This window comes from Triticum aestivum, chromosome 2D, assembly GCF_018294505.1.
Source record: "Triticum aestivum cultivar Chinese Spring chromosome 2D, IWGSC CS RefSeq v2.1, whole genome shotgun sequence".
Classification (NCBI taxonomy): Eukaryota; Viridiplantae; Streptophyta; class Magnoliopsida; order Poales; family Poaceae; genus Triticum; species Triticum aestivum.
This window is the reverse complement of record NC_057799.1, coordinates 363,709,410-363,729,700: the sequence shown is the minus strand read 5'-3', so window position 1 is coordinate 363,729,700 and position 20,291 is coordinate 363,709,410. Positions and strand designations below refer to the sequence as shown.

The 20,291-nt window shown below is 43.4% G+C and overlaps 1 protein-coding gene across 1 annotated transcript; it reads left to right on the top strand.

The window, feature by feature from the left end:
* The first annotated feature begins 14,551 nt into the window (after positions 1-14,551).
* Positions 14,552-20,012, top strand: LOC123053165 (probable phosphoribosylformylglycinamidine synthase, chloroplastic/mitochondrial). The gene is made up of 3 exons (XM_044476580.1): positions 14,552-14,819; positions 15,368-15,473; positions 15,808-20,012. The coding sequence occupies exons 2-3, from the start codon at positions 15,408-15,410 to the stop codon at positions 20,005-20,007; spliced, it is 4,266 nt and encodes a 1,421-aa protein (XP_044332515.1). The 5' UTR covers positions 14,552-14,819; positions 15,368-15,407; the 3' UTR covers positions 20,008-20,012.
* The last annotated feature ends 279 nt before the right edge of the window (positions 20,013-20,291 follow it).

Genomic DNA, 20,291 nt, shown 5'->3' with positions numbered 1-20,291 from the left:
TTTCAGATAAACCAAGTCTCCCACCTCAAATGTTTTTTCCACTCTTTTCATATCAGCATAGTGCTTCATTCTGTTTTGTGCCCTGTGCAATTTTTCCTTGATTTGCTCCAACATATGTTGTTTGGAAGAAAGGAAATCTTGAGCTTCAATGTCATCTGGACCAGGAATTGCTAGCTCACTAATTAAGGGAGGGGGAAACCATATAGAGCTTGGAAGGGGGACATCTTTAAGGCGATATGATATGTGGAGTTGTACCAGTATTCAGCAAGAGGTAACCAAGAGATCGACTTCTTTGGTTCAGTTGTGGTCATACACCTCAGATATGTTTCCAAACACTGGTCTACCATTTTTGTCTGGCCATCAGTATGAGGATGGTAAGCTGTACTATACCTCAATTCCACTTTTAATGCATTAAAGATATTTCTCCATAATTTGCTGGTGAAGATTCTGTCTGTCTGATATGATCAACTTAGGAGGTCCATGCAACCTAATGATCTGATCTACAAATGCTTGAGCAACAGTGAGGACAGTATAGGGATGAGACAGTGGAATGAAATGAGAATATTTGGTAAACCTATCCACCACCACCATTATGACTTCTTTTCCTTGGGAGTTTGGCAAACCCTCAATAAAGTCCATTGTAACATGCTGCCAAGCCATGTCAGCTACAGGGAGTGGGTCCAATAGGCCAGGTTGCAAACAGTGTTCAAGTTTGGCTCTCTGGCAAATAGGGCAAGCAACAGTAAAGTGTTCTACCTCTTGTTTTAGACCAGGCCAATAGAAATGCTCTTAATCCTGGTATGTGGCTCTCATTCCTGAGTGTCCTCCCACAGGTGAGCTATGTAATGCTTGGATTAATATAGTTCTCAATGCAGTGTTGTTCCCTACCAATATCTTGCCTTTGTATCTGATAATCCCAGCATGAATGGTGTAATCTGGGTTAGCAGTAGGTTGTTGCAGCAGCAATTGTTTCATTAACTGTTTGCAGACTGGATCTTGCTGGTAACTGGAAATGAGGTCTTCTGCCCAGACAGGTGTGGCAGCAGACATAGCTAAGCAACTTGGAAGTAATCTGGACAGAGCATCTGCTACCATGTTTTCACTTCCTTTTTGTACTGGATTTTGAAATTAAACTCCAGAAGCTCCATCATTAACTTATGTTGTACTCCTTTTGAAGGAAATATGCCCTAGAGGCAATAATAAAGTTGTTATTTATATTTCCTTATATCATGATAAATGTTTATTATTCATGCTAGAATTGTATTAACCGGAAACTTAGTACATGTGTGAATACATAGACAAAAAGGAGTGTCACTAGTATGCCTCTACTTGACTAGCTCGTTGAATAAAAAATGTTTAAGTTTCCTAGCCATAGACATGAGTTGTCATTTGATTAACGGGATCACATCATTAGAGAATGATGTGATTGACTTGACCCATTCCGTTAGCTTAGCACTTGATCGTTTAGTATATTGCTATTGCTTTCTTCATGACTTATACATGTTCCTATGACTATGAGATTATGCAACTCCCAGTACCGGAGGAACACTTTGTGTGCTACCAAACGTCACAACGTAACTGGGTGATTATAAAGGTGTTCTACAGGTGTCTCCGATGGTACTTGTTGAGTTGGCATAGATCAAGATTAGGATTTGTCACTCCGATTGTCGGAGAGGTATCTCTGGGCCCTCTCGGTAATGCACATCACTATAAGCCTTGCAAGCAATGTGACTAATGAGTTAGTTGCGGGATGATGCATTACGGAACGAGTAAAGAGACTTGCCGGTAACGAGATTGAACTAGGTATTGAGATACGGACGATCGAATCTCGGGCAAGTAACATACCGATGACAAAGGGAACAACGTATGTTGTTACGCGGTTTGACCGATAAAGATCTTCATAGAATATGTAGGAGCCAATATGAGCATCCAGGTTCCGCTATTGGTTATTGACCGGAGACGTGTCTCGGTCATGTCTACATAGTTCTCGAACCCATAGGGCCCGCACGCCTAACGTTCGGTGACGATCAGTATTATGAGTTTATGTGTTTTGATGTACCGAAGATAGTTCGGAGTCCCGGATGTGATCACGTACATGACAAGGAGTCTCGAAATGGTCGAGACATAAAGATTGATATATTGGACGGCTATATTCGGACACCGGAAGTGTTCCGGGTGCTTTCGGAGAAAACTGGAGTGCCGGAGGGTTACCGGAACCCCCCGGGAGAACTAATGGGCCACATGGGCCTTAGTGGAGAGAGAGGGCCGGCCAGGGCAGGCCACGCGCCCCCTCCCCCTCTGGTCCGAATTGGACTAGGGAAGGGGGGCGGCGCCCCCCTTTCCTTCTCCCTCTCCTCCTTCCTTTCCCCCTCCTAGTAGGAGGACTCCTCCTCTCCTGACGCGCCACAAGGGCCGGCCGGCCTCCCCCTTGCTCCTTTATATACGGGGCAGGGGGGCACCCTAGGACACACAAGTTGATTGTTCCAAGCCGTGTGCGGTGCCCCCCTCCACCATAATCCACCTCGGTCATATCGTCGCAGTGCTTAGGTGAAGCCCTGCGCCGGTAGCTTCATCATCACCGTCATCACGCCGTCGTGCTGAAGAAGCTCTTCCTCGAAGCTCTACTGGATCGTGAGTTCATGGGACGTCACCAGCTGAATGTGTGCAGATCGCGGAGGTGTCGTACGTTCGGTACTAGGATCGGTGATACGTCTCCAACGTATCTATAAGTTTTGATTGTTCCATGCTATTATATTATCCATCTAGGATGTTTTATATGCATTTATATGCTATTTTATATGATTTTTGGACTAACCTATTAACCTAGAGCCCGGTGCCAGTTTCTGTTTTTTCCTTGTTTTTGAGTTTTACAGAAAAGGAATACCAAACGGAGTCCAATGGATGTGCCAATTTTTGACATTTTTTATGGACCAAAAGAAGACCCCGGAGTAAAAGAGTTGAGCCAGAAGAGTCTTGGGCCGTCCACGAGGGTGGGGGCGCGCCCACCGCCCCGGGCGCGCCTCCCTACCTCGTGGACGACTTGGGCACCTCCCTGACTTGTTCCCGACGCCAAAAATTCCTATAAATACTGAAACCTCCAGAAAATAACCTAGATCAGGAGTTCCACCGCCGCAAGCCTCTGTAGCCACCGAAAACCAATCTAGACCCGTTCCGGCACCCTGCCGGAGGGGGGAATCCCTCTCCGGTGGCCATCTTCATCATCCCTGTGCTCTCCATGACGAGGAGGCAGTAGTTCACCCTTGGGGCCGAGGGTATGTACCAGTAGCTATGTGTTTGATCTCTCTCTCGTGTTCTTGAGGTGGTACGATCTTGATGTATCGCGAGCTTTGCTATTATAGTTGGATCTTATGATATTTCTCCCCCTCTACTCTCTTGTGATGGATTGAGTTTTCCCTTTGAAGTTATCTTATCGGATTGAGTCTTTAAGGATTTGAAAACACTTGATGTATGTCTTGCATGTGCTTATCTGTGGTGACAATGGGATATCACGTGATTCACTTGATGTATGTTTTGGTGATCAACTTGCGGGTTCAGTTGAACTTATGCATAGGGGTTGGCACACGTTTTCGTCTTGACTCTCCGGTATAAACTTTGGGGCACTCTTTGAAGTTCTTTGTGTTGGTTGAATAGATGAATCTAAGATTGTGTGATGCATATCGTATAATCAAACCCGCGGATACTTGTGGTGACAATGGAGTATCTAGGTGACATTAGGGTTTTGGTTGATTTGTGTCTTAAGGTGTTATTCTAGTACGAACTCTTGAATAGATCGATCAGAAAGAATAACTTTGAGGTGGTTTCGTACCCTACCATAATCTCTTCATTTGTTCTCCTCTATTAGTGACTTTGGAGTGACTCTTTGTTGCATGTTGAGGGATTGTTATATGATCCAATTATGTTATTATTATTGAGAGAACTTGCACTAGTGAAAGTATGAACCCTAGGCCTTGTTTCAACGCATTGCTATACCGTTTGTGCTCACTTTTATCAATAGTTACCTTGCTGTTTTTATATTTTCATATTACGAAAACCTATATCTATCATCCATATTGCACTTGTATCACCATCTCTTCGCCGAACTAGTGCACCTATACAATTTACCATTGTATTGGGTGTGTTGGGGACACAAGAGACTCTTTGTTATTTGGTTGCAGGGTTGTTTGAGAGAGACCATCTTCATCCTACGCCTCCCACGGATTGATAAACCTTAGGTCATCCACTTGAGGGAAATTTGCTACTGTCCTACAAACCTCTGCACTTGGAGGCCCAACAACGTCTACAAGAAGAAGGTTGTGTAGTAGACATCAATCGGTCGATCGTGAAGATGTACGACTACATCAACCGCGTTGTCATAACGCTTCCGTTTACGGTCTACGAGGGTACGTGGACAACACTCTCCCCTCTCATTGCTATGCAGCACCATGATCTTGCGTGTGCGTAGGAATTTTTTTGAAATTACTACGTTCGCCAACACCTTTAGTAATCTTCTGATCATTAATGGATTTCAAGGATTGTTGATCAGTTTTAATGATTAACTCATTTCCTAGGAGATAATGTCTCCATTTCTTGAGTGCTTCCAAGATAGCAAGAGCTTCTTTCTCATATGTTGACATAGCTACATTTCTAGGGCAGAGTGAGGAACTATAGTATGCTAGTGGTCTGCCCTGTTGCATTAGAACTGCCCCTATGCCTCTCCCTGAAGCATTTGTTTCCAGTATAAAGGGCAGGGAGAAGTTTGGCAATGCTAGTATAGGAGCTGTGGTTAGGGCTGGTTGAAGTTGTGCAAATGCTTTGTCATGTTCTTGCTTCCATACAAACTTCCCTTTCTTGAGAAGATCATGTAGGGGTCTGCAAATCATGCCATATCCTTCGATGAATCTTCTGTAATAACCAGCTAGGCCCAAAAAGCTTCTCAACTTAGTCTCAACTTAGTAACAGAATCTGGTGTGGGACACTCAGCAATGGCAACTATCTTCTTAGGATCAGTTGCTACCCCTTTTTCAGATATGATATGTCCCAAATATTCCACTTGTTGTACAACAAATACACATTTGGACATTTTAGCAAACAGTTGGTGTTCCTTCAATAATTGCAGCACTGTTTGTAAATGTGCTTTGTGTTCCTGGAGGCTTCTGTTGTAAATTGATATATCATCAAAAATACTAGCACAAATTTCCTCAGGTATGGACCAAAGATACTGTTCATTAGTGCTTGAAATGTTCGTGGAGCATTTGATGACCAAAAGGCATTACTAGATATTCAAAATGGCCCAAATAAGTTCTGAAAGCAGTTTCCTGTATATCCTCAGGATGCATTCTTATTTGGTGGTATCCAGATCTGAGATCAATTTTGGAGAAGTATTTTGCTCCATGTAATTCATCCAGAAGATCTTCTATCACTGATATAGGAAACTTGTTCTTCACTGTCAGAGAATTGAGTTTTCTGAAGTCAGTGTAAAATCTCATTGAACTATCTTTCTTCTTAACCAGTAGTACAGGAGCTGCATATGGACTCTGGCTATGTCAGATGAGATGTGCAGCTAGTAACTTCTTGATTGATCTTCCATTTCTTGTTTTCTGATGTTGAGGAACTCTATAAGGTCTCACATGAGGAGGAGCTGCACCAGGGATCAATGGAATAGTTGTTGGGGAACGTAGCAGAAATTCAAAATTTTCCTACGTGTCACCAAGATCAATCTAGGAGATGCTAGCAACGAGAGGGGAGGAGTGCATCTACATACCCTTGTAGATCGCGAGCGGAAGCGTTCAAGAGAACGGGGTTGATGGAGTCGTACTCGTCGTGATCCAAATCACCGATGATCCTAGCGCCGAACGGACGGCACCTCCGCGTTCAACACACGTACGGAGCGGGGACGTCTCCTCCTTCTTGATCCAGCAAGGGGGGAGGAGAAGTTGATGGAGATCCAACAGCACGACGGCGTGGTGGTGGAAGTAGCGGGATCCCGGCAGGGCTTCGCCAAGCGCAAGCGGGGAGGAAGAGGTGTCACAGGAGGGAGGGAGGCGCCAGGGCTTGGGGTGCTGCTCCCATTCGCCTCCCCACTATATATAGGGGTGGAGGGGGCTGGTTTCTTGCCCTCCAAGTCCATTGGGGCGTTGGCAAAGGTGGGGGAAAGAAATCCCATCATTTCCCTTCCCCACCGATTGTTATCCCCCTTTTTTAGGGATCTTGATCTTATCCCTCCGGGATATGATCTTATTCCTTCTAAGGTGGGATCTTGCTGCACCATGACCAGGGGTGTGGGGCCTTGCCCCCACTACCCACATTCATGTGGGTCCCCCCATGCAGGTGGGCCCCACTTCAGAACCTTCTAGAACCTTCCCGGTACAATACCGAAAAATCCCGAACATTTTCCGGTGGCCAAAATAGGACTTCCCATATATAAATCTTTACCTTCGGACCATTCCGGAACTCCTCGTGACGTTCGGGATCTCATCCGGGACTTCGAACAACTTTCGGTTAACCGCATACTAATATCTCTACAACTCTAGCGTCACCGAACCTTAAGTGTGTAGACCCTACGGGTTCGGGAGACATGCAGACATGACCGAGACGACTCTCCGGTCAATAACCAACAGCGGGATCTGGATACCCATGTTGGCTCCCACATGTTCCACGATGATCTCATCGGATGAACCACGGTGTCGAGGATTCAATCAATCCCGTATACAATTCCCTTTGTCAATCGGTACGTTACTTGCCCGAGATTCGATCGTCGGTATCCCAATACCTTGTTCAATCTCGTTACCGGCAAGTCACTTTACTCGTACCGTAACGCATGATCCCGTGGCTAACTCCTTAGTCACATTGAGCTCATTATGATGATGCATTACCGAGTGGGCCCAGAGATACCTCTCCGTCATACGGAGTGACAAATCCCAGTCTCGATTCGTGCCAACCCAACAGACACTTTCGGAGATACCTGTAGTGCACCTTTATAGCCACCCAATTACGTTGTGACGTTTGGTACACCCAAAGCATTCCTACGGTATCCGGGAGTTGCACAATATCATGGTCTAAGGAAATGATACTTGACATTAGAAAAGCTCCAGCAAACAAACTACACGATCTTGTGCTATGCTTAGGATTGGGTCTTGTCCATCACATCATTCTCCTAATGATGTGATCCCGTTATCAATGACATCCAATGTCCATGGTCAGGAAACCATAACCATCTATTGATCAACGAGCTAGTCAACTAGAGGCTTACTAGGGACATGTTGTGGTCTATGTATTCACACATATATTACGGTTTCCAGTTAATACAATTATAGCATGAACAACAGACAATTATCATGAACAAGGAAATACAATAATAACCATTTTATTATTGCCTCTAGGGCATATTTCCAACAATAGTGTGGTCAAGAGCTCTTTCAGGTGGTAGTGCTTTGGGTAGCTCAAACAGATTAGCATATTGCAACAACAACTTTTGGATTGGAGGTGGTGTTTGTGTTCCTTCAGGTGCCTCCATTAATATGTTATGCACTTGTAACAAGAACCCTTCCACTCCTTTATCCAACAACTTGTTCATTTCCTCAGCTTGCACTTCTTTCACATTTTCAGAATTGTTGAAAACTGCAGTAGTTACAGTTTGTTTCCTTTCCTTGGTGAAACTGAATGTTTTCTCAGGTATATTGAATAAAACAGGACTGGCTACAGTCATCCAATCATATCCCAGAATAACATCATGACTTGGCAATGTTAATACTCTAAAATTGTGAGTAAGTTTCAATTTGGCCATTTGAAATACATAGTTTGGAACTACTGCTGCAAACAGTAATCTTCCTCCCCCAGCTACGGCTATAGTTCTTTCCTTAACAGGGAGGAGCTGGTAGTTTGCTTTGTTAGCAAAATCTTGTTAATGAAAGAAGAAGTACTGCCAGAGTCAAGTAGGGCTACTGCTCTCTTGCCATTGATATAGATGATCACGGTAGGAGTAGGTACTGCCAATTGATGACCAATTGCATGAGCAGAAATAAACATTGCCTGTTCTCCTTCTTTTGTATTTTCTTGCTGCTCTTGTTGCTCAATTTTCTCATTGTCAATTACAATCTGTTCTGGACTGTCCTGTTGCAGCAAATTGATGTTAGGAATTAACTTACATTTGTGCCCATGCATCCACTTATCCCCACACCTCCAGCACTCTCCTACTTTTCTGATTTTCTGAGTATTGTTAGCTGGTACTTCAGCTTGTCTGATAGGAAGTTGCTGTTGTGCTACAGGAGTACTCTACTTGGGCTGAGATGTCCAATTGGATTTTTGACAAAAAATATTGAAAGTTGTGCCCTGTTTCTTACTAGCGACAACTATATGTGGATGATTAGGTTCTATGTCCTTTGCCATACAATAAGCATCTGCCAATGTTTGAGGCCTCAAAGGTCTAAGCTGGAATTTATTTCCTTCTCTCAAACAATTAACATAACATCTGACAAAATAGAGCTATCCTAGTTCAGGATTTTCCTCTTGCACATCTGCCATAAGATCTTCAAAGATTTTTATATATTCAGATACAGTATGATGCAACTGCTTGACTAAATTAAACTTTTTCTGTTAGATCATAAGAGCCCTTATCAGAAAATCTTTTAATTACTTCTGCTCCAAATTGTTTCCAAGTGATCAGTTTCTTCAACAAACCAAGCCTCCTGAGCCATACATCTGCTTCATCAATCACATACATTTGAGCTAATGATACATTGTACTCCTCTGGAGCTCCAGACATTTGGAAGTATTTGTTACATTGCCTTATCCATCCTACTAGATCTGTCCCAGAAAATCTAGGGAAATCAAGCCTAGGTCCTTTAGTTACTGACTTCATGAGCTGAGCTTGCATATCCTGCTCATAGGTTTTATAGTATCCTTGCCACAACTGCATGTCCCTGTTTTGCTGATAGAACTGGTTAAATGCAGGTGTGTGTGCATTGTGTCTACCAGTAACAGGAGTTCCTATTGCACTAGCAGTATCATTTCTTCCTTGCTGAGCAAAACCAGGAGGTACTGTAATTCTCTTTGTTCTAATTGGAGGTAAATACTGCAGCTGTATGTCCTCCAATTGTTTAGATTTTTCTTTCTCTGTTGCCAATTGTTTCTTCAATTGCTCTATTTTCTCTGCTTGCTCTTGTGTTTGTTCCTGATGCAGTGTAGGAGATCGAACTATAGGTGCAGAACTGGAAGGATTATCATGCTGGGGTTCAGATTGAGATGATTTAACCAATGTTTGCAGAACATCACTGATAGCTGATAACTGTTTGCTCAGGTCCAAAACAACTTTCTCCATTGTACCCACTGTTGCAGAAATTGTCCTTGCTTAGCACCAATCACTTGAACTTCCTCTTGTAATTTGGATACTTGAGTCTGCATCTGGATGTTGTCTTGCTGCAGAACACCAAAGTCATCCCGCAAGGAGAAGACCTCTTGAAGATTCGCGTCATCAATCGCCTTAGGGCGCCCCATCACCTGATCTGAAGCAAGAGGTAGGAATTTTACCACTGGTGCACCAGCACCTAATTCTCACCTCAGATCCTATCGCCGCCACGATCCACGCCTCCCTGGCACACGGATCAGAGCTAGAACGCGGAATTTTACTGATCGAGCGATGTGCTCGAACAACCGCTCCCGCTCAGCCGATCTGTGTCCGAATAATCACCGCCACCAACGCCACCTGACCATGCCCTGCCGCCAATGGCGCCAGAAATCATCCCGCCGTTGTCGAAGAAGAAGGGTGGGATTCGTCGATTTGGGGAGTTTTTTTGCTCCTACGCGCGCTTTCGCCGAAGAACGAAGGCTCTGAATACCAATTTGTCAGGACCCGAAGAGTATGTGGGGAATTTACCAAGAATTCTATGGACAATTGAGACGAATCTAGTATGAGGTATGAGGAACTCTAGGGTTCTATTGTATTAGCCATGACGGCGATAAGAGGAAATCATCCAAAAGCATATTCTGTCCAACCACAACCCAGCTAGTTATAGGGGAGGGTTTAACCCGAATGGAAAACAGTAACTAGACGCACACTCACTGTTACAAATGGTACTAACCCTCCACAACTGTGATGAGCCAATAGCCAAGGAGCGATCCTAGTCGTTGGATTACTGAACCGGTATCTGCTACAGCTTACTGAATATATGACAGCTACTCATCAGGGTCTGACACCATTCCACCCCTCTAGTCCTGTTCTGAACTGGTAGTGACGGCCGAGCGGGCAATTCCTATTTGACAGTATGCGACAAGGTGTCAACCTTCCGCATGAAGTGGCTCATGAGAGGGCCGACCCAATTATTTTTTGAACAACAACAAATTTTTATTAATTGTAAATAATGGTTACATCGTCTATAAGGAGAGATACAATCTCATCCAAAGGCTCCTTAAACCAATCTCTTGTCACTGAAAATTCGCTAACCTAGCAAGTTCATGGGCAATCTTATTTGTTTCCCTGGTACAATGTTCAAAACTAGTAAGAAAAAAATCACAAGCCAAAAAATAGCAGTCATAAAAAACTGCCACCGCTGACTGCTGCTCCTGTAGACCGTTGAAAGGATCGAGAAGAGGTGTCTAGAGAGGGGTGATTAGACCCTCAACAAAGAAAAGTAGCAGTTTTTAGTTTCTTTAAGTTAAGGTGGAGTTTTAGCACAAATTTAAACATTCACAATACATTTCAAGCAAGCATGGCAAGAGTATATGAGCAGCGGAAAGTAAAGCATGCAAGTTGCAAGAATGTAAAGGGAGGAGTTTGGAGTATGCAAACACAATTGGAGACACGAAGATTTTTTCTGTGGTTCCGATAGGTGGTGCTATCGTACATCCATGTTGATGGAGACTTCAACCCACGAAGGGTAACGGTTGCGCGAGTCCACGGAGGGCTCCACCCACGAAGGGTCCATGAAGAAGCAACCTTGTCTATCCCACCATGGCCATGCCCCACGAAGGACTTGCCTCACTAGGGTAGATCTTCACGAAATAGGCAATCTCCTTACCCGTACAAACTCCTTGGTTCAACTCCACAATCTTGACGGAGGCTCCCAAGTGACACCTAACAAATCTAGGAGACACCACTCTCCAAAAGATAATAGATGGTGTGTTGATGATGAACTCCTTGCTCTTGTGCTTCAAATGATAGTATCCCCAACATTCAACTCTCTCTCACAGATTTGGATTTGGTGGAAAGAAGATTTGAGTGGAAAGCAACTTGGGGAAGGCTAGAGATCAAGATTCATGTGGTTGGAATGGAATATCTTGGTCTCAACACATGAGTAGGTGGTTCTCTCTCAGAAAATGTATGCTGGAAGTGTAGGCACGTTCTGATGGCTCTCTCCACAAATGAAGGTGGGTGAAGGGGTATATATAGCCTCCACACAAAATCTAGCCGTTACACACAATTTACCAAACTCGATGAGACCGAATCATGAAACTCCGTCAGAACGATTTAGTTCAAAATGTGAACGTTAGGATTTTCGGTGGGACCGATATGATCAATTCGGTGGGACCGATGTGCTATGGTTAGGGTAAAACCTCAACTCAGTTTGACCGATTACACAAACTCGGTGGGACCAATTTTGGTAATAAGCTAAATAGAGAGTTGGTCAAGCAAACTCGGTGAGACCGATCGCATATCTCGGTGAGACCGAAATTATTGCAACAGGCACCAGAGAGTTTGCAAGCCCATCTCGGTGAGACCGAGATCCCATCGGTGAGACCGAACTGATTAGGGTTTCTGGCAGTGGCTATGTCAAATGAACTCGGTGGCGCTGGATAGATCAAATTGGTGGGGCCGAGTTTGACTTTTGGTTTGGGACATATGTGGATATGAGAAAGTGGTTGAGGGCTTTGGAGCATATCACTAAGCACTTTGAGCAAGCAAGCTATTAAGCAACACCTCATCCCCTTTTAATAGTATTGGCTTTCCTATGGGCTCAATGTGATCTTGGATCACTAAAATGAAAATGTAGAGTCTTGAGCTTTTGAGCTTTCGCCAGTCTTCTGTCTTTAATAACTTGAAGGGGTTCCACATCCTCTTGTCCATGCCACTCCACTGTTGAACTCATCTGAAATATACTAGATAAAAATATTAGTCCAACAAGAGATATGTTGACATTAATTACCAAAATCACCTAGGGAGCACCTGTGCTTTCAACCGTCCTCCATTCTTCATTGTAACAATGACTTCCATATTATCCGAATTAATAACAAGACGATTGCATCCCACTTTTTGTGCAAGAGACATGCCAAATCTTGGAGCCAACGCTTTAGCTGTCAGAACGTTGGCACACCAATCATCTTCCAATTTCCACCAACATTGAATTTTTCTTTGTCATATCTGAGTACAGCGCCCGCTGTTCCCCTGAGCAGATCATATCAAAAGAGGCGTCCACATTTAACTTGACAAAACCCGTAGGAGGTCTGCTCCACCCTCTTTTTTACTCATAACATCAGGGGACTGAGCATTGAAATTTTTTGTCGTTATAGCATGAACCTCCATAGGCGTCTGGATTGTATCTTGAGACTTTCCTTCATGAACCAACTTATGTCTATCCCACCATAAGTACCAAGTGATTATGGCAATCGATTGATGAACATTCTGGATACCCAAACTAGGTAAATCCGGATCTAGCATAATGAGTAAGAATTCAAGGACTACCTCGCACGACCAATATGGCACAAGCTCTGTTAATCACTTCGTGCAAACCCAGTTTATTCCAAACGTCCTATACTTTCCTTTCTGACAAAGAAACAACATATGCTTTGTATCTTCTGGCCCATTTGAACAGGATGGGCATGTGGGCAAAATTTCCATGTGTCTATTAGCAAGCGTAACACGACACAGGAGTGTTTCATGTAACGTACGCCAAATAAAAAAATTTACCTTCGCCGGACAAGATATGATTCGCCCCATACCATTACTATGTTGCAATTTCCTCCCATATTGTTTGTTTCATTCCGCCAAATAAGCTGCAACACTGAACAGCCAATTTTTTTTGTGTAACTCCAAGCGATGAAATCCAACATGTTATGCATAGGAAGGGGAACTGCGAGGACTCGTTGAGCACCGTTTAGCCACAGTGTTTGTTTCACCAAGTTTTCATCCCAAGAGTTAGTAACCGGATTAATAAGATCAGATACTTATGACAAAAGGTTCACCCTTCTAGGAGTAATGACTTTCCCATCTGCACAGGATCCATGCATCTTTTCAAATGTCAGTATTTTGTCCATTTTCAACTCATCGCATATAGCCATTTTTCAGTGCTGTAATGCTTTGCCATGTAACAGAGGACCCCCTTTTTTAACGTTGCATTCATCATCACGCCATCAGGAAAAATACTTAACTCTCAAGATAGTGGGACATAAAGAATCATGATTGTCAAGAAGACGCCACGCTTGTTTAGCCAAAAGTGCAAGGTTGAAACAGTGTAAATCCTGGAAACTTATACCTCCTTGATCTTTTGGAACACACATCTTCCATCAAGTCATCCAATGCGTCCTCTTCTAATATTGTCCTCGCCACCCCACCAAAGGGCCAACCCAGTTAGGTCTACGGGGAATCTGGTTTTGCGAACCGTCTAGAAGGTTTTGGTCCATTTTATTTCTTTCTTTTTAATTTTTGGTTTTCTCTTTAATTTTTAGGTTTTATTTTCATTTGAAGAATATTAAAATATGTTCACGAAATTTCAAACATGTTCATGTTTTTAAAAATGTTCACAAGTTTCAAAAACTGTTCAAGAATATCAAAACACCTTTTCCAAAAGTTCTGAAAATTTCAAAAAATACATTAGAAACTTTTTGAATAAAATTCGTGTTTTTCTGGAAAACCAAAATAAAATCAGAGGATAAAAACAAAAATACCAGTGGGAGCACTCACCACACCACGTTCGCTAGATGGGCCAGCTTAGTCACGACGCCGGCGCGATTGTATCTATACCAATATAAAAATACTCAAATAGGTAGGATCCAATTAATCTGCACCATTACTATGCCAATCCAGCGACATTGATTGATCCAAGGATGAGCACTTGACATGTTTAGCATGCAATTAATATCATATAAAATATCAACGTCTGTGTTAATCATATAATTAACGCATACCCGATATGCTATCTAATATAAACATCTATGTTAATTATATAATTGATATCTTACCTAATATAAACATTCAATTACCACGTAACAGATATCCTAGAAATAATTTTCTCACCATGTATTGTACGTATACATTTACTAGTCACTACTCCCTCCGTTCCTAAATATTTATCTTTTTAGACATTTCAACAAGTGACTACGAACGAAGCAAAATGAGTGAATCTATAATCTAAAATATGTCTATATACATCCGTATGTGATCGTTCATTTGAATCCCCTAAAAAGACAAATATTTAGAAACGAAAGGAGTATAAAATATACATACCAGTTCAGTCCACATGAGTAAAGGCTATCCAGAATGATACCACGTGACACATGTTGTAAGCAATTCATTTATGAACAAGGAAAAAGGCTACCCGGAATAATATGCCTATAGAAGAAAACGAAAGGGAAGTTATTCCTACAGGATAGGGGAGAAGGAAAACGATTCCATCGAATCGAAGAGGGAAAAAGGAAAGGTAAAACGAGCGGAGGACACCCTTCTCGCCGCCGCCCTCGCGCTAGAGCTGTCCTCGTGCTCTGTGCCACTGTGCGGCGCGGCGACCTCGCGCGAGACCCGGCGGAAGGGAAGCGAGGGCGTGCAGCCAAGGACGCGGGCGCGGCGAGTTCGGCGGCCGCCGACTACGTGCTGCTCTGCAGGATACAGCCAGGTTGGCCTCTCAATCTCGATGCTTTGTTCTTAGTTCAATCTAATATAGTGCTAGTGCAAAGTTTCTTTTCCGGGATGGATATCCCAATCTGGCCATTTTGCTGTGGGTTTTCCTTGCCATGTGATGGACTATCAGCTGTAGCCTGTATGAAAAGAAAACTGGTAGTTCGACACTTCAACTGACGGGGGGTGAACACTTCAACTGTTCGGTACACAAAATACCCAGTCATCTGATTTGTGCATTGCGTGGGTGTGTAATTTGTACATACAGATATGCACCGCTCATCTTTTGATGTTGTTATGACTGCAGTGGACAGAATTTGCTGAGCACTTGTTGGAACTGGTTAATAGTATCCGTATGCAAGGATTTTGGTCCTGACGTGTGTATGCGTATACGCGAAGCCTTTAGCACACATAGTTAGAATATAGTGAGAGGAATTATTGGTCTCGCCACTTGCAGATGATATGATATATAATGTCTAGTTTCATACCTTCTAGAACAAATTTGAGTTATGTTCAATAGCTGATTTACTCTTCCATGCTTTACAGGTTTTTTGAGTGTCTATTATTTCTCCGGATTGCCTGAAAGATGGCATCTGCTGGTGAAATGACAGGAGCCAGTATGCTGCGCCTTCAATGCTTTCCTAGTAATATGGTATGCACCCAGTTAAATCACTTTGTCAATCGATTTCTATTGGGTGCAGTTTGATCATCCTTCTTTGACCAACAGTTGTGCCAACCTGAGTTTTATTACACAAAAGTGATACTGTTGGGTTCGTATTATTGTATTCCACCTCATTTTCCAGCGACTGTGATTCTGTAAATTTGAAAAAGTATTGTATGCGAAATCTATGGTCAAAGTTCAAGTTTAGAAAGTCAAACTGTGCCTTACATAAATCAACAGAGGGGCTAGTACCTAGTTTACTTATGCTTCTGTTTTCTGTTTTTAACCTTTTCATGCGCTTATATTATATGTATGCTCTTCTTAGGGAAAACAAAGTCCTGGTTTCATCTCTGCAAGAAATCCTTGGTTGAGAAGGTCACGAATGGTTCGACACTGCTTGGACCTACGGCATCTTTGCAGGCTACCTAAACAGAAAGGTAGTGTTCTAAATAAGCAACCAAGGCATGCTCCTAGTGCTTCAGTATATAGGGGCGTTATTAGCCCATTGCTAGAGGAATCGGTTGATGAGGCGGAGTCAAGATCAAGGATTATTCACTTTTACCGTAAACCACTACTTCAAGACAATGAGACTGAGGAGTTACTCAAGAAAGTTCAGGCAAAAGTTTCTTGTAACATTATTGACATACAGACTGAGCAATGTTTTAATGTGGAATTGGAGAAGGCACCAGCGTCTGATAAGCTTGCAACACTTCAGTGGCTCCTTGCAGAAACTTATGAACCTGATAACTTACAAACAAGGAGCTTTTTTGAGGAGGAAATCAGTAGCAGCCCTTATTCTGTCCTTGTTGAGGTTGGACCGCGGATGACATTTTCAACTGCTTTCTCGACCAATGCCGTCTCAATTTGTAAAGCTCTATCATTAATAGAAGTAACTCGCTTGGAGAGATCTCGAAGATATCTTTTGCACCTTCAGCCTGGCAGTGGAGAACTTGATGAAAGCCAACTCAACAGCTTTGCTGCTTTGATTCATGACAGAATGACAGAATGTGTTTATCCTAGCAAGCTCACATCATTTTGGTCAGATGTAGTTCCAGAACCTGTCAGTGTTATACCAGTCATTGAAAGGGGAAGGGAAGCATTGGAGGAAATAAATATGAAAATGGGACTTGCTTTTGATGAACAAGATATTAAATACTACACCCACCTCTTCAGAGACGACATCAAGCGCAATCCAACTACTGTGGAGCTTTTTGATATAGCGCAATCCAATAGTGAACACAGCAGGCATTGGTTTTTCAACGGAAAGCTTGTGATAGATGGAGAGACCATGGCTAGTACTTTGTTCCAGTTAGTAAAGAGCCCCTTGAAGGCCAACCCTAATAACTCTGTAATTGGTTTCAAGGACAACTCAAGTGCAATAAAAGGACACCCAGTAAATCATCTACGTCCATCACTACCTGGCTCCACTTCACCGTTATCCCTCATGATGCGTGAGCTTGACATTCTGTTCACAGCAGAAACCCATAATTTTCCATGTGCTGTGGCACCTTACCCAGGAGCTGAAACAGGTGCTGGTGGTCGCATAAGAGACACACATGCCACTGGAAGAGGTTCTTTTGTCGTTGCTTCCACTGCTGGTTATTGTGTTGGAAATCTTCGAATGGAAGAATTTTATGCACCTTGGGAGGATTCATCCTTTTCATACCCATCGAACTTAGCTTCTCCTTTGCAGATCCTTATTGATGCTAGTGATGGTGCTTCTGACTATGGTAACAAGTTTGGTGAGCCTATGATTCAGGGATTTACAAGAAGCTTTGGTACAAGGTTGCCAAATGGGGAGCGTCGAGAGTGGTTAAAGCCAATAATGTTCAGTGGAGCAATAGGCCAGATTGATCATGCACATATAGAGAAGGGGGATCCAGAAATTGGCATGCTAGTTGTGAAGATTGGTGGTCCAGCATATAGAATTGGTATGGGTGGTGGTGCTGCCTCAAGTATGGTTAGTGGACAGAATGACGCAGAGCTTGATTTCAATGCAGTGCAGCGCGGAGATGCTGAGATGTCACAGAAACTGTATCGTGTTGTCAGGGCATGTGTAGAAATGGGAGAGAAGAACCCAATTATCAGCATTCATGACCAGGGTGCTGGTGGAAACTGCAATGTTGTGAAAGAAATAATCTATCCTAAGGGCGCTGAAATTGATATCCGTAAAATTGTCGTTGGTGATCATACATTGTCTGTCTTGGAGATCTGGGGTGCTGAATACCAGGAACAAGATGCATTGTTGGTGAAGCCTGAGAGCAGAAGCCTGTTGGAGTCACTTTGTGAGAGAGAAAGAGTTTCAATGGCTGTCCTTGGGGAAATTGATGGCAGTGGAAAGATTGTTTTGATCGATAGTGCTGCCGTGGAGTATGCCAAGTTGAATGACCTTCCCCCTCCCGTCCCCGTTGTTGATCTTCAGCTTGAAAAGGTTTTAGGAGATATGCCTCAGAAGACGTTTGAGTTTAAGAGAATTTCTCGATTGGGTGAGCCCTTAGATATTGCACCTGAGGTCACGCTAATGGATATTCTTAAGCGAGTATTGAAGCTGCCTTCTGTATGTTCAAAGCGTTTCTTGACCACAAAGGTTGACAGGTGTGTGACAGGTCTTGTTGCACAACAGCAGACAGTTGGTTCTCTCCAACTTCCACTTGCTGATGTCGCTGTGATTGCACAGACATACACAGATCTGACAGGTGGTGCTTGTGCCATTGGAGAACAACCAATGAAGGGTTTACTTAATCCTAAGGCCATGGCAAGGCTTGCTGTTGGGGAGGCCTTGACCAATCTGGTTTGGGCTAAAGTTACATCACTTGCTGATGTCAAAGCAAGTGGTAACTGGATGTATGCTGCAAAGCTTGACGGAGAAGGAGCAGATATGTATGATGCCGCTGTTGCGTTGGCTGACTGCATGATTGAACTTGGTATTGCAATTGATGGTGGAAAAGACAGCCTTTCTATGGCAGCTCAATGTGATGGCGAGGTAGTCAAGGCTCCTGGCAATCTTGTTATCAGTGCTTATGTGACCTGTCCTGATATAACTTTGACCGTCACTCCAGATTTAAAGCTGGGAAAGAATGGTGTCTTGTTGCATATTGATCTGGCTAAAGGAAAGCGGCGGCTTGGTTGTTCTGCTCTCACACAGGCATTTGACCAAATTGGAAATGACTGCCCAGACATAGAAGATGTTCCTTACTTGAAGAAAGTATTTGAGGCTGTTCAGGAATTGCTTGGTGAACGTCTTATTTCGGCCGGTCATGACATTAGTGATGGTGGGCTTATTGTTACTATTCTTGAGATGGCATTTGCTGGCAACTGTGGTGTTAACCTCAACATTGACTCAAAAGACAGTGGCCTTCTACAAGCACTTTTTGCCGAGGAGCTTGGTCTTGTCATTGAAGTTCACTCAAATGACCTTGCTGCTGTAAAGAAAAAGCTTCAAGCAGCAGGCGTCTCTGTTAACGTAATAGGAGAAGTAAATATAACACCAGAGATAGAGCTGGTTGTTGACGATGAGATGTGCCTGAATGAAAGCGTTTCAGACCTCAGGGATTTGTGGGAAGAAACGAGCTTCCAGCTTGAGGAGCTACAACGGCTGAAGTCTTGTGTCAAGCTTGAGAAAGAAGGCTTAAAAAGCCGAACATCTCCTTTGTGGCATCTGTCTTTCACCCCCAACTTCACAGACAAGGAGCAATTGATTGCGTCATCTAAACCGAAAGTTGCCATCATTCGCGAAGAAGGGAGCAACAGTGATAGGGAAATGGCTGCTGCATTCCATGCTGCTGGATTTGAACCATGGGACATTTCTATGTCAGACCTCTTGAATCAGAAGGCCTCTCTAGTGGAGTTCCGTGGGATTGCATTTGTTGGCGGTTTTAGCTATGCTGACGTTCTAGATTCGGCAAAAGGCTGGGCAGCTTCTATCAGGTTCAACCAGCCTCTCATAAAGCAGTTCCAGGAGTTCTACAACAGGCCAGACACATTCAGCCTTGGAGTGTGCAATGGCTGTCAGCTCATGGCCCTTCTCGGTTGGGTGCCAGGACCAGATATCGGAGGTTCTCTTGGTGCAGGTGGAGACATGGCCCAGCCAAGGTTCATTCACAATGAATCTGGACGTTTTGAATGCCGGTTTACCAGTGTGGCCATAGGGGAATCTCCTGCTATAATGTTCAAAGGCATGGAAGGCTCTACCTTGGGCATTTGGGCTGCTCATGGTGAAGGGAGAGCCTTGTTCCCAGATAAAAATGTTTTATCTGGTGTTGTTAACTCTAATCTGGCTCCTCTGAGATATTGTGATGACGCTAACACTGCCACCGAAGTCTATCCTTTTAACCCTAATGGTTCTCCTCTTGGTATCGCGGCCCTTTGTTCCCCTAACGGAAGGCACCTTGCTATGATGCCACACCCAGAGCGTTCCTTCATGATGTGGCAATACCCATGGTACCCCAAGGAATGGCAGGTTGAGAAGGGTGGTCCGAGTCCTTGGTTGCGCATGTTCCAGAATGCACGAGAATGGTGTTCATAGAGCAGGTAAACCTGACTCCTGAAACTTTTTCTCCTTGTTTTGGTCTCTATGTAAGTAGATCCTCTGTTTTTTGTAAAAAAAAAAGGCTCCTTTGTTGCTAGCTGTAAGCTGCTACATCATGTTGCAGAATTCATATTTGGAATCATAAATTAAGGTTGTCAAATAATTTATATTTAAGTAACATGTTATTTACTCATTTTCGATTTACATCTTATTTTGCTTGTGTCAGAAGTTTTAGTGCTGTATATTCTAATACTAGCATGTGCATGCCAACAAAAATATAA